Here is an 11,961-nt window from a genome sequence, read left to right as displayed (position 1 = left end):
CCAGGTGCACGCTGTGAAGTTAAGAAAGAGTCCATCCCGGGCTTCCCTGGTGGCGCAGTGGTTAAGAATCCGCCTGCCAATGCAGGGGACATAGGTTCGAGCCCTGGTCCAGGAAGATCCCACATGTCGTGGAGCAACTAAGCCCGAGCGCCACAAATACTAAGCCTGCGCTCTAGAGCCCGTGAGACACAACTACTGAGCCTGCGTGCTGCAACTACTGAAGCCCGTGTGCCTAGAGCCTGTGCTCCACAACAAGAGAAGCCACCGCAATGAGAAGCCTGTGCACTGCAACGAAGAGTAGCCCCCACTCACTGCAACCAGAGAAAGCCCGCGTGCAGCCACGAAGACCCAACGCAGCCAAAACTAAATAAATAAATAAATAAGTTACTTAAAAGGAAAAAAAAAAAAGAGAGTCCGTCCCTTATACCAAACTTGTCATCCTCCAGAGTTCCCCTTGGCTTTGGACTGTATGAATAAAGCTATTCATAGTAGGACCCACAGAAGTGAAATAAAGATACACTAGCAGATTTTTTTTTTAAATGTAGATATATACCTCAGTAAAACATTCAGGTGAAAATTTTATTTATTTATTTTTTTATTTTTTTATTTTTTTGGCTGCGCCACATGGCTTGTGGAATCTTAGTTCCCTAACAGGGACTGAACCCAGGCCACGGCAGTGAAAGAGCCAAGTCCTAATCACTGGACTGCCAGGGAATTCCCGTGTAAGCCTTCTAAAATCAACAAATATTGAGTGCTTCCTCTGTACAAGTCACTGTGATAAGTGCCTAGTGTGTGTGTGTGTGTGTGTGTATGACTATATGAATGAGACAGAGACACACACACACACACACACACACAAGGTCTTCAAGGCTTGCAGTGCAGTTGCTGATATGACTGTAACATCAAAGAAATGACTAATAATATGGAGTAGATAATTGTTAAGTAAGTGGTATAATGGGACTGCAGGAGTTCTCAGAAAGAGCAATCATGTTTGCTGGGGGGTGGGGGGGACTTGTCAGGCAAGGTGCTTCCAGAAAGATAAGGGATTTGAGGTGGACCTTGAAGAGAAGAAAGGCTCTTGATAAGAAGGGGGAAAGGGCATGAGCAAACACAGGTGAAATTAATGTCAAAGAAGAGAAAGAAATCACGCCTTAAAAGGTAGGACTGGACCAGACTTGAACAGCCTTGAGAGTTACAGTTCTTGTAGGAATGGGAGGGGCAGAAAGATTTCTGAACATAGAACTTACAGGGTTCAGAACAGGTTAATTTAACAAATGCCTTCTGGGACACTACCATGTGCAGGCACTGGATGAATAACTGAAGATGTATTTGCCTTTGGTGGGGAACTAACTTCAGTCTGGGAGATGAGTTGGCCTTGAGGTGACAAGGGGCAGGTTTGTAAGACCTGCTGAAGGAAGAACCAGCAGGGCCCAGAGAATGACTCCTCCAGGACATGGAGACAAAGACAGCAGAGAGAATTCTTCAAAGTATAAATTTAGGCAGCTGGAAGAATGGAAGAGTAAAGGGAAGATAGTTGAGGAGGAGAGATGCAGAGCTGGTTTTAGAACTGTTGAACCTAAGGTTAACTACATCTGTGCCTAGTGGGCATTTAGATATATGAGTCTGGGGTTGGAGAGACAATAGTTGAAGATACAGCGTAGGGGCCTTCCCAATGGACGAGTTGGGGGGCTGAGTAAGATTCCTCTGGGAGGGAGCATGATGAGAGAAACAAACGGAATGTCAGACTGAACCATGGGCGTCCCACACTAGGAGGTGATGGCGGGCAGGAGTGATCAGAGAAAAAAACAATGCCAAGGAGGGAAAAGTTGGGGGAGGTGTTGGAGTTTCAAATGGGAGAGGGTTGTCAACAATAAAAAATGTTACAAATCAACTATGTGGGCTGAGCACGTAAATAGTAAGTATTTGTTGAATAAGTGAATGAATGAAAGGAAGAAAGCCTTTGGATTTGAGAATCAACTTTCCTCAGTCAGAAGAATGGCCAGGGTTGCCCTCAGACAAGAGGACTTCAATGCTAAATTTTACATCGTCCTCCCTATAAACACATGTTGCTTCTTGCACAAGTCATCCTGTCCACCACAGACATCCTTCCCTGCTTCCCCCATGTTTCCCCTCATCTTCCGTCCCAGTTTCCGGAACTCAAGCAACACAAACCTTCGGTGTCAAAGGAGACAGGAAACTCCAACTAGAGTTTCTACTTCATTAACAACTCTGCCTGTGGCTCCTCTTACATAAAGGGATATGTGGCAATTGAGTGGAACAAGAGACTGCATTCTAGCCCCAGCTGTACTACTGACTAGCTGTGTGGCTGGGGACAAGCTGCTCAACCTCTCTGGATCTGGGCTTTTCATAGACAAGAGGAGGTAGGTCTATCTGGACTCTAGACAAGTTTCGAAGGTCTCTTTCAGCTCTAAAGTCTGCGATTTATCATTCTCAGAAGGCCCTCGCAACACCCTCAGAGAAGGAAGTGAAGTGAGTACAAGACCCGGGGAAACGACCGCCAGACCTCTTACCCAGGCGAAGCGCCAGGATAGGAGGAGTGTACCCAGAAAGTGAGAAGGAGCTGCCGGCCCTCGCGGATCACCAGGGAGCAGATCCCATTCCCAAGGCTGGGAAGGATCCCAACAACCCGAGTGCGATTCCCACCCCGCACCCCACCTTTCCTAGACTCTCAGACGACCGGGAGGCTCTAAAAAGCCCTGCGGGAAAAATAAAGATTTCTTTCCCAGAGTCCTGCGCTGCTTTTGCAAGTCGGATTCCGGCAGACACGATCTGCAGCCCGATAATGACACAGTCTTTGGAAGGAGCGACTGTTCTCGTTTCGCTCGCTCCGAGTTCTGGGGACGCCTGGCCGCCCGCGCCGTGCCCCGACGGGCGGGCGTCCGACCCCGGCACCGCTGACGGGCCAGCGGCGCCCCCGCCCGGGGCTCTCCTCCCCGCCGCCGGCCCAGCTGCGGTCTGCAAACATTTCCTGCCCCCGCCCCCACCCCCACCCGGAGCTTCCCAGTTGGAGCGAGTTGGGCTCACAGCCGGGTCAGCGCTCGCGGTTGCCCCAACTCGGCTCCCCCGGCCCGCGGGGCTGGTCAGGGGGACCCCGTCTGGCTCCGGAGCAGCCATCGAGGAAACCCAGGCGCCAGGAGCTGTGGGAGGTCGCTCGGGAAGCCCAAGTCTCGGGCAAGAAGGAGGACAACAGGCGGGGCGCCGACGACCCTGCTCCCTTCCCTGTCGTTACCTGCTCGCTTGCGGGGGTGTCCTGGGGCGGTCGGCCTCTCCCGGCGCTGTCTCCCCACGCAGTTGCCCATGCTGGCTCCTCAGCCGGGCCCCATGCACCGGAGGCGGCGGGGTGGTCGGCTGCTCCGCGCTCCTGCCCCGGACGGCGGTGTCCCGGGTCAACGGCTCCTGCCGCCCGGCATCCGGCGCTCCCCGATCTCCCCCGGGGGCGTGCTCTACCCCTGCACCGGCTTCGCCACAAACTTTGCGGGCGAGGGGAGAGAGGGAGGTGGCCGACTACCCAGCACAGTCCCAGGTGGCCGGGCCAGGGGGGCCCGCGACGGTGCCCGGCCGGAGACCAGCTCCGCTGGAGGGGCGGAGAGAGGGGGCGGGCACCGCCGCAGCTACTCCCGGTTCGCTCGGGGCTCTCAGCTGGGGCCGGCCCCCCGGAGCCTGTCACTCACCTGCCTAACCCCGCCCCAGCCCAGCCCCGCTCCCTGCCATCCGCTTTCGGTGCCCGCGCCGGCGGCACCGCCCCCCCAGGTGCGCATGTGACCGACGACACCGCCCCCTTGGGCGGCCTTGTTTTCTCATTGGCTTCCCCCAAGGTGCGTACCGCCCATCGGCCCCACCCAGCCAGGTGCCCGCCCCACCGCCCGTCTCCCAGGGAGCTGGGCTGGGAATTATTCGCTCTCAAAGGCCCCCGGCTGCGTGCCCATCAGCCGCCCTCTATCCCTGAGCCACCGCCCCGACTCCAGGCCCCGCCCCTTGGGGAGGGACCGTCCCATCCCTCCATGGAACTGCTGGGCCTGGAGCCGGCAGGCACGTAATCCAGAGAGCGCCCCGCCCCCTCATCTTTCGCCACGCAATTGGCTCAGGAGGCGCGTGCGCGGAGAGGCCCGTCCCGTGCCCCCTCCCACTTCCCCCCCACGGTTTCCAGTTCGCGTTATGGCTGCCGCCGCCGCTCTGGAGGCGGTGGCGCCTACGGGCGCCCTGTGGGGCCTCGTGCAAGACTTCGTCATGGGTCAGCAGGAGGGCCCCGCTGACCAAGTGGCTGCAGGTACGGCCGACGGCGCCGCACGGCTTCCGCTTGGGGGCCTCCAGGAGGGAGCGGCCTCAGCACAGGCGCCGGGAGGGAAGGGAGTGAGGGACAGCGGTGACTTTGAGAGATTAGTCCGGGGCTGGTTTTGAGCACCGCGTGCTTAAGAGCCATAACAAATTGCTTCCTTAAAGCGCCCTTACGCCCCTTGTCTCGGTTTATAGCCATCCTGTGCGCCGGCCGGGGTTAGGAGATTAATTACCATTTCACAGATGAGGAAACAGGCCCAGCGAGGGCAAGAGACTCTCAGATCAGGCCGGTGGGGGAGCTGGGACTCGGACTCAGGTCCTGCAGTTCAGAATCACGGGCTCACGCCGCAAAAGCACGTTGTTTCTAGGAAGTTGACGTGACAAGAAGCATCTTCCTCGGCATCAGCTCCAGTCGCGTGGCATGCTGGGAGTGGCCGGGCGGCCGGATATCTGACTGGCTGTAGTTGGAGAGAGGAGGAGAGAAACCAGTCTAGGGGGAGTTTGAGAAGTTCTGCGTATCTTCCTTAAGGCTCTCCCTCCGTTTCTTGGTAAAGTTCTTGATTAATTTGCTTTGTGACTTTTTAACGTGGAGTTTGTTTTTATCTTTTCCCCAGAACTCCACTTTCCTGCTTTTGATCAGTTTAGGGATCTCTTAGTTCTGACAGCTTATCTAAGATTTGAATAAAACAAATTACAGATTTCATTGGAATTCTGAGACTTCACTCTTTTAGAAAAAAAAATTTTTTAAGTTATTGAAAGTTAGGAGGGCTTCAGACCTTGTGTTTAAGTAATAGAATACAAAATAATCTTGTCAGCACAGATGATTTTTGTCTCTATATTTGAAAATTTTGCGTGTTTGGGGAGAAGTAAAGGATACATTTCTCTTGAAAATTGAACATATTTACTATTAGAATATGTGAGAAATGAATAATGTGAATCTGCCAGAAGTATAATACTTTGATCCTTAGCAATATTTCATTTTAATTTAATCCTTCCACCATTATTGAACACATTATTCTTGAAACACGATGCAAAGTAATAGGGATATAAGTACAAATTACACTAGATCTGTGCCTGCCAGGGACTTATAATGTAGTGGGAGAGACTGCCATGCAAACGGATAGTACACCATGAAAAGGGCTGTAAGAGGTATGTGCAGGGTGACATGGAAGCATCAAGGAGCAAATAAATGCCTGATGTAGCCTTTCCACTAAGTTAACTTCTTACAGCTTTGTGCAGTATAGTGTGTCGTCAGTGCTTATGATTAACAACTACAGTGTATTATCAATGTCATTTTTCCCCATGTTTTATTATGAAAATTTTCAGACATACAGCAAAGTAATTTTTTCATAAGAAAAACACACATACACCCACCACCTAGATTCTACCATTAACACTTTAATATAATTTGCTTTATCATGTATCTATCTGTCATTTAAATTGCAGATAGCAGTACACTTCCCTCTAACTGCTTTGGTATGTATATCATTGACTAGGTTTTGTTTATAGTTTAATACAAATTTTGGTGTAAAATTTGTATTCAATGAAGTGTACAAATCTTAAGGATACATTCACTGATTTTGAAAAATGCTTTTACCTATCCACTATCAAGATAAAGAACATTACTATAAAAAGTGTTATTTGTAACTTTTTTCACATTTATACATTATGAACACAGTAATTTAGGGTTCTTCAAATTCAGAGCACACTTGAGAAGTCAGCATGAATAAAGACCACCAAGTTCTTATAAATATTTTTGTAGAATTTATATTTTTTGAAAAAAAAGTGGCCTAAACTGTTGTCTAGTTTAAATTTAGCTCAGCTAAGACTGTAACACTAGCCCTGTTGTAATTTAGCTCTCCTGATTAGGAAAGGAGGTTGGTAATAACAGATAACTAACAGAAGGGTAATAAGAGGTAAGGTTGAAAAGGTTTGGTGGGGTTGGATGATGCCTAACCTTGGATTCTAAAGAGAGGGATTTAAATGACCTGTTGTAGGTAATTGGGATCAATGTAGATCCTTGAGCAAGGGAGTCATATAGTGAAGATGAATTTGAGAAGGATTAAATCAGTATTCTCAATCTTAGATCACAGCCTTAGTTAGGGTTGTTGAAGGCTGACAGAGTTTTGAAGCATCCCCAGAATAAGATGTGCTTTCTAATCCTCCAGCCTAAGTCAAGCTTTGTTAGTGCTGAAGGGACCAGCTTTCTATTCAGACACTCATAGCCGCAGCCTCTCCTACAAATTGTAACTGCAGAAGGAACGTCCTGTGATCACAAAGGCAGCTACCACCAACTTTGTTTTGCACCTGGGTTCCTGATGAGAGTAGGTGTCAGATGTAAAGGTGCAAATGATGGAAGAGAAATGACCTGGCAGCCTAAGAGTTAAAGGCTGCTCAGCCAGGCATTCAATGGCTACCACTCCCCTCCTGGATCTTTAGTTCCAGGCAGCCAGTTGATTTGCTGTTCCCCTGATTGCTTTGCTTCCCAGATCCCTCCACTGGCTCCATCTAATTAAAGTTAGGCCTGGGATTAAAGGCCCAGTTTGAGTGCTCACTGCCTGCCCCCACGTATCTCCTGATTATTCCAGCCAGACATCATCTCACAGTTCAGAATCTTTGTGGTACTTATTTCTCAACCACTCATACTTATTTGCAGACTGTTTAGTAGCTACTTCTGTACATATCTCCGCATCCTACCTGCCTGTTTCTACCACCATAGTCTCCTGGAGACTAGCATAAGTAGGTGGTATAAATGAATGGAATAAAAGATGCTGAAGGAAGAATCTGGAATTTGAGGGCTAATTAGTTATAGGGCTTGGAGGAGAGGGAGGACTCTAAGATGACCTCAAGCTTTTGAGCCTGATGATGTGCAAAAGAAAAGTACTATGTCCAAAAATTGGGAAGGGAGCTGATTTTGAACATGTTGGATTTATAGGTGATGGATATAAATTTTCTTCCTCTTGGTTATTTGGATTTGCCTTCATTTCAGTCTTTATTGTATTTTCCTACATGTGTAATTCCATGAGGAGACCACTATTCTTTTTTTTTTTTTTTTTTTTTGCAGTACGCGGGCCTCTCACTTGTTGTGGCCACTCCCGTTGCGGAGCCCAGGCTCCGGACGTGCAGGCTCAGCGGCCATGGCTCACGGGCCCAGCCGCTCCGCGGCCTGTGGGATCCTCCCGGATCGGGGCACGACCCCGTGTCCCCGGCATCGGCAGGCGGACTCTCAACCACTGCCACCAGGGAAGCCCGAGACCACTATTCTTTTTTTTTTTTTTTGCAGTACGCGGGCCTCTCACTTGTTGTGGCCACTCCCGTTGCGGAGCCCAGGCTCCGGACGTGCAGGCTCAGCGGCCATGGCTCACGGGCCCAGCCGCTCCGCGGCATGTGGGATCCTCCCGGATCGGGGCACGAACCCGTGTCCCCGGCATCGGCAGGCGGACTCTCAACCACTGCCACCAGGGAAGCCCGAGACCACTATTCTTGAAACCAGAAAACTGTTAAAGAAAAGTAAAATATAGTTCTGAGAAATGTCTGTGGCATTCTCAGCAGAAAGGGCATTTTGAGAGCTTGATTGGAACTGAGTCCTGATTGGGATTTTTCTCTCTCCTGTTCCTTCACATCCTCCCCCCTCTCCCCTTCCCCCTTGGCTGCTACTCCAGATTCTCAAGAGGCTGCAACTCCATCAGACAGAGGTCTGATTGTGCATTCTATGTCAGTGCTCATATAAATACTCCTTTGACGACTCCTCAGTGCCCCACACGGACTGGTGCCCTGCTGAGGAAAGAATGGGTATTTAGCAGGTGCTAGTAGGTCCATTTTTAGAGAACAAGTCTTGGACACATTAGAAAAACTTAGCCAACCTATATAGGGAAAGGAACTTACATTTATTTTTCTTATGCCAGTGAGACTACCCCTAGGAAAATTAACTTTTTATTAGCTTCTTTCATCCCTAGAGTCCAAGTGCATAATTAACAGTACTTCCAGGTATTTTTCATTTGGAAGAACTTTTATTGTTAAGAGAACTAATCACTTAAAGTTAGTGATGGACGGTCCCATACACCCAAGAATTTTACTCCTTTCCTATGTTACCCCAGGCTCTGTTTATATCACTGTGGTAACACTGAACTTGTTGTTCTTTGATTGTTTTAAGTGTCTTTCTGCCCCAACAGACTGGGCTCCTTAAAAGCTCCCTGTCTATATTTCTCTCTCCGGTCCTAACACAGTAATTGATTTATAATAGGTATTCAATAAATGTTGAATGGATAAATGAAACCAACGTACATGACAATTTTTTTAAAGAATGATTCAAGGAACGTGTAAGAGGGAGTAATTCTGTTTTGGGAATCAAGGAAGGCTTCACAGAAGATTTGCCATTTGAGCTGGGTCTTGAGGAGTTGAAGTTCCTCAGACTGACAAGGGCAGGAAAGAGGCATTCCAAACCAAGGGAATGTGTTTCCAGGCTTAAGGATATGGAAGAGCTTGATATGTTGAGATTTCACATGACTGAATGATAGGAGTTATGATCAAAGATGAGGCTGGAGGGGATTGAGGGCTAAATCGTTAATGACATCAAGCCAAGGAGTCAGGTCTTAGGTAATGAGGGGCAAAGGGAGATTGGTGAGCAGGGAAGTAATTGTGCATTTTAGATAGATTAGGGATGGATCAGAAGGCTTTTTTTTTTTTGAGATAAAATTCACCACTGTAACCATTTTAAGTGTACAAATAAGTGGCTTTTAGTATATTCACAATGTTCTACAACTACCACCACTATCTAAAAATTACAGAACCTTTTCATTACACTAAAAAGTTGAAGGCTATTTTGACAGCTGTCCCTGTATAGTCTGGTTATAAGGGATGAAAAGGAAAAGATAAAAATTTGAAAGACATTTCTAAGATAGGCTCAACAGAACTAGAATTAGACGTTAGATTTAGTTACCTTTGTGAAAACATCTTCAAAATACTGATTCTAGTTCTTTGCCACCTTATTTGCCATTTTCCTTACTCTTATTTACTGTTGCAATAGCTTTATTATTTCTTCATTTTTTCCTAATTTTGTATGACTTTTGTACTTCAGTTTTATGTTTGTGCTGCATTAATTCAAGATGGATTCTTTGTGAAAGTATGAAGACTAAAGGGCTTTGCCAGGAGAATTCACCCATATACTGGGATTCAAGAAATCATATGCAAATGGATGTTTCTTTGTAATTGTAAAACAGCCAGTTTCATAATGATGTATACTGAATGCTGAAGAACTCTTTTTCATTTATAAAATTTGAGGCAACCTATAGCAGTGAGAATGACTAGTAGAGAGTGTGAGGGAAACGTTCTCTGATGGTGGAAATATTCTATATCTTGATTGGGGTGTTGGTTACTCTGGGTATACTTTTGTTAAAACTAATCAAATTATACGTTCACTGTGCATTCCACTGTATGTAAATTATACCTCAATTTTTTTTTTAATGAAAAAATTAGAGGTGACTGAGTGAGGCCTAATAGTCAGGTACTTTGTCTTAACAGCACTTGAGGTACTTCCAAAGAGAGTCCCTAGCCCAGCACATACACAGAGGACTTTGATGGTGTTGCTGAAGAAGGATGGTTCAGTTCAGTTCAGTAACAGTTATCAGTCCCCTATGGCTTCCTATGTGCTAACACCCTTGTGGCCACTACTGAAGTTATTTTTTAGATGGGTTTTTCAGCAGAGTTTCCTGGGTTCTGTCCAGGAGGTTCCAGAAAAGTACCCAAATGGTGCAACTTTGTAACCCAGAAATGGGTATCTCTCTTAAGTACTGATGTTAAGGAATTGGGTGTAGAACAACTGTCAGTGCCTTGGTTTGTCCTTTTAGTCTAGCTGCTGCCCCTTCCCCCACCCCACAGCTTGCGCATTTTTCCCTTTGGCTCTTTCTCAGGAGCAGGGGCAGCACTGGGCCTTCCACATCCTGGCACGAGTAAGGCTAAGAGTGCCTGATGTCTAAATTGGTGCCAGTCACGAGCTATGAATCCCAACTAGAGCACTCCCTTCCTCAGTCAGATCGGACTTCTTACTCTAGTACCAGATTGTGCCTCAGCTCAGTTCACAGCTATTGTTCAGAGACCACAGACTTAAGGGGGACTGGAAGTTTAGGAGTTTTCTCAAGCCTGTTTTTCACCTAGCCAAAGTCTGGTGTTGTCGAGAGCTGACTAATTAGGTCTTGCATTTAGAAGTAGGTGGGTTGGGGACCCAGAACAGGCTGCACAAGTAATTCCCTGATTGCCACACCTTATTGAGCTAAAACTCCCCTACGTTAATCAAACACTTAGGAAGATGGCTAACCTTTTGCTCTTTGTTTCTCCTTTGAAAATTTATCCCAAGATGATTCTGTTACATCTATGTGAATTACTGTTGTGCTGTTAAAATTGCATTTTCAAAAATAAGTAATACACTCACATGGTGCAACATTCAAAAGGTGCAAAAGGATACACAGTGAGAAGTCTCCCTTCCATCCCAAGATGGCATGCAGACTGTGACAAATGAATTTACTATATTACTAGTGTATGATATATCCTTGCTAAAGGGGGTGGGGGGAAAAGCTGATCTAAGTGACTTTGGAAAACAATATTTTGTCTGGAGACTATAAGGCTAAAGACAAAACTGTACATACATACTGTACGCTGCTTATAAATTTGTTTCTCACAGAGGCTGACAATTCTGAAAGTAGTTTATTAGCTACACTAGTGTTGAAAAGAATAATAAATGGTATAATAGGGAACCAGGTTTCTCACTGTCAGAGAAATAAATTACAAATAAGCAAGGGGGAAGGCTAGAATGAACCCTGTGGCACTAGATTAGAGAGGAGACTAATATGATCTTATGTTTAGTTTAATATATATGGGTAGATACAGACATAATGATAATATGTGTGTATACATGGGTTAGAATACGTACATATATTTCCCAGCTCTCTCTGCTGAGGAGGACCTAGAAGCAGTGACACCCCAATAGCAATGAGCACAGTTACACCCAGATCTTGGTTTTTAATACCATTCTCCAATAAAGGGAACCAGGGCTTCTTGGAGAAAAGGCTGATTCAAGGGTTGGGGCAGGGAAGTTACAAGATGACTCTGTAGTATTTTGTAGTGCCAGAAAGTAAGAAAGCACTTAAAAAAATAAAAGGATGGGGCATGTCAAAGGGACACTGGTGCCAACCTAAAAAAGCTCCTCATGGCCAAAGATAGAAAATTTGAGCAACAAAATAACCTAGTATTGGGGCTTCCCTGGTGGCGCAGTGGTTGAGAGTCCGCCTGCCGATGCAGGGGACACAGGTTTGCGCCCCGATCCGGGAAGATCCCAAGTGCCGCGGAGCGGGTAGGCCCGTGAGCTGTGGCCGCTGAGCCTGCGTGTCCGGAGCCTGTGCTCTGCAACGGGAGAGGCCACAACAGTGAGAGGCCTGCGCACCGCAAAAAAAAAAACACCTAGTATTGGATTATAACCCAAGGAATAAAATAAATATACCTGAGTTTATGCTGATGTAAACAACTGAATAAATGAAGAAAAGAGAAGAGATGAATCTTCCTTAGAATAACTCCAAATAACATAGATAAATACTCTCCTTCTAGGAAATGAAGCTTAATCTCCCGTTTCCCCTTAACTGTGGACTGGACTTAGTGACTCCCTTCCAAAGGAAA

At 46.9% G+C, this 11,961-nt stretch overlaps 2 protein-coding genes across 4 annotated transcripts in view; one reads left to right on the top strand and one right to left on the bottom strand.

The window, feature by feature from the left end:
- Positions 1-3,466, bottom strand: part of UBTD1 (ubiquitin domain containing 1) — a 51,998-nt gene extending 48,532 nt beyond the window's left edge. Inside the window, exon 1 of the mRNA XM_007456216.1 lies at positions 3,251-3,466. Within this exon, the coding sequence (XP_007456278.1) occupies positions 3,251-3,320 (70 nt within the window). The 5' untranslated portion in view covers positions 3,321-3,466. The remainder of the gene's footprint in view (positions 1-3,250) is intronic.
- A 280-nt stretch (positions 3,467-3,746) lies between these two features.
- Positions 3,747-11,961, top strand: part of MMS19 (MMS19 cytosolic iron-sulfur assembly component) — a 33,346-nt gene continuing 25,131 nt past the window's right edge. The window contains exons 1-2 of one of the 3 annotated variants that reach the window (XM_007456212.1): positions 3,747-3,836; positions 4,169-4,288. In XM_007456212.1, the coding sequence (XP_007456274.1) occupies positions 4,177-4,288 (112 nt within the window). In that variant the 5' untranslated portion in view covers positions 3,747-3,836; positions 4,169-4,176. Of the gene's footprint in view, positions 3,837-3,927; positions 4,289-11,961 lie in introns of those variants that run through there. The other 2 variants (XM_007456214.1, XM_007456213.1) reach the window with 2 other exon arrangements.

Source organism: Lipotes vexillifer, unplaced genomic scaffold (assembly GCF_000442215.2).
Source record: "Lipotes vexillifer unplaced genomic scaffold, Lipotes_vexillifer_v1.1 scaffold184, whole genome shotgun sequence".
Lineage (NCBI taxonomy): Eukaryota > Metazoa > Chordata > Mammalia > Artiodactyla > Lipotidae > Lipotes > Lipotes vexillifer.
This window is presented reverse-complemented; position numbering and strand designations above follow the sequence as displayed.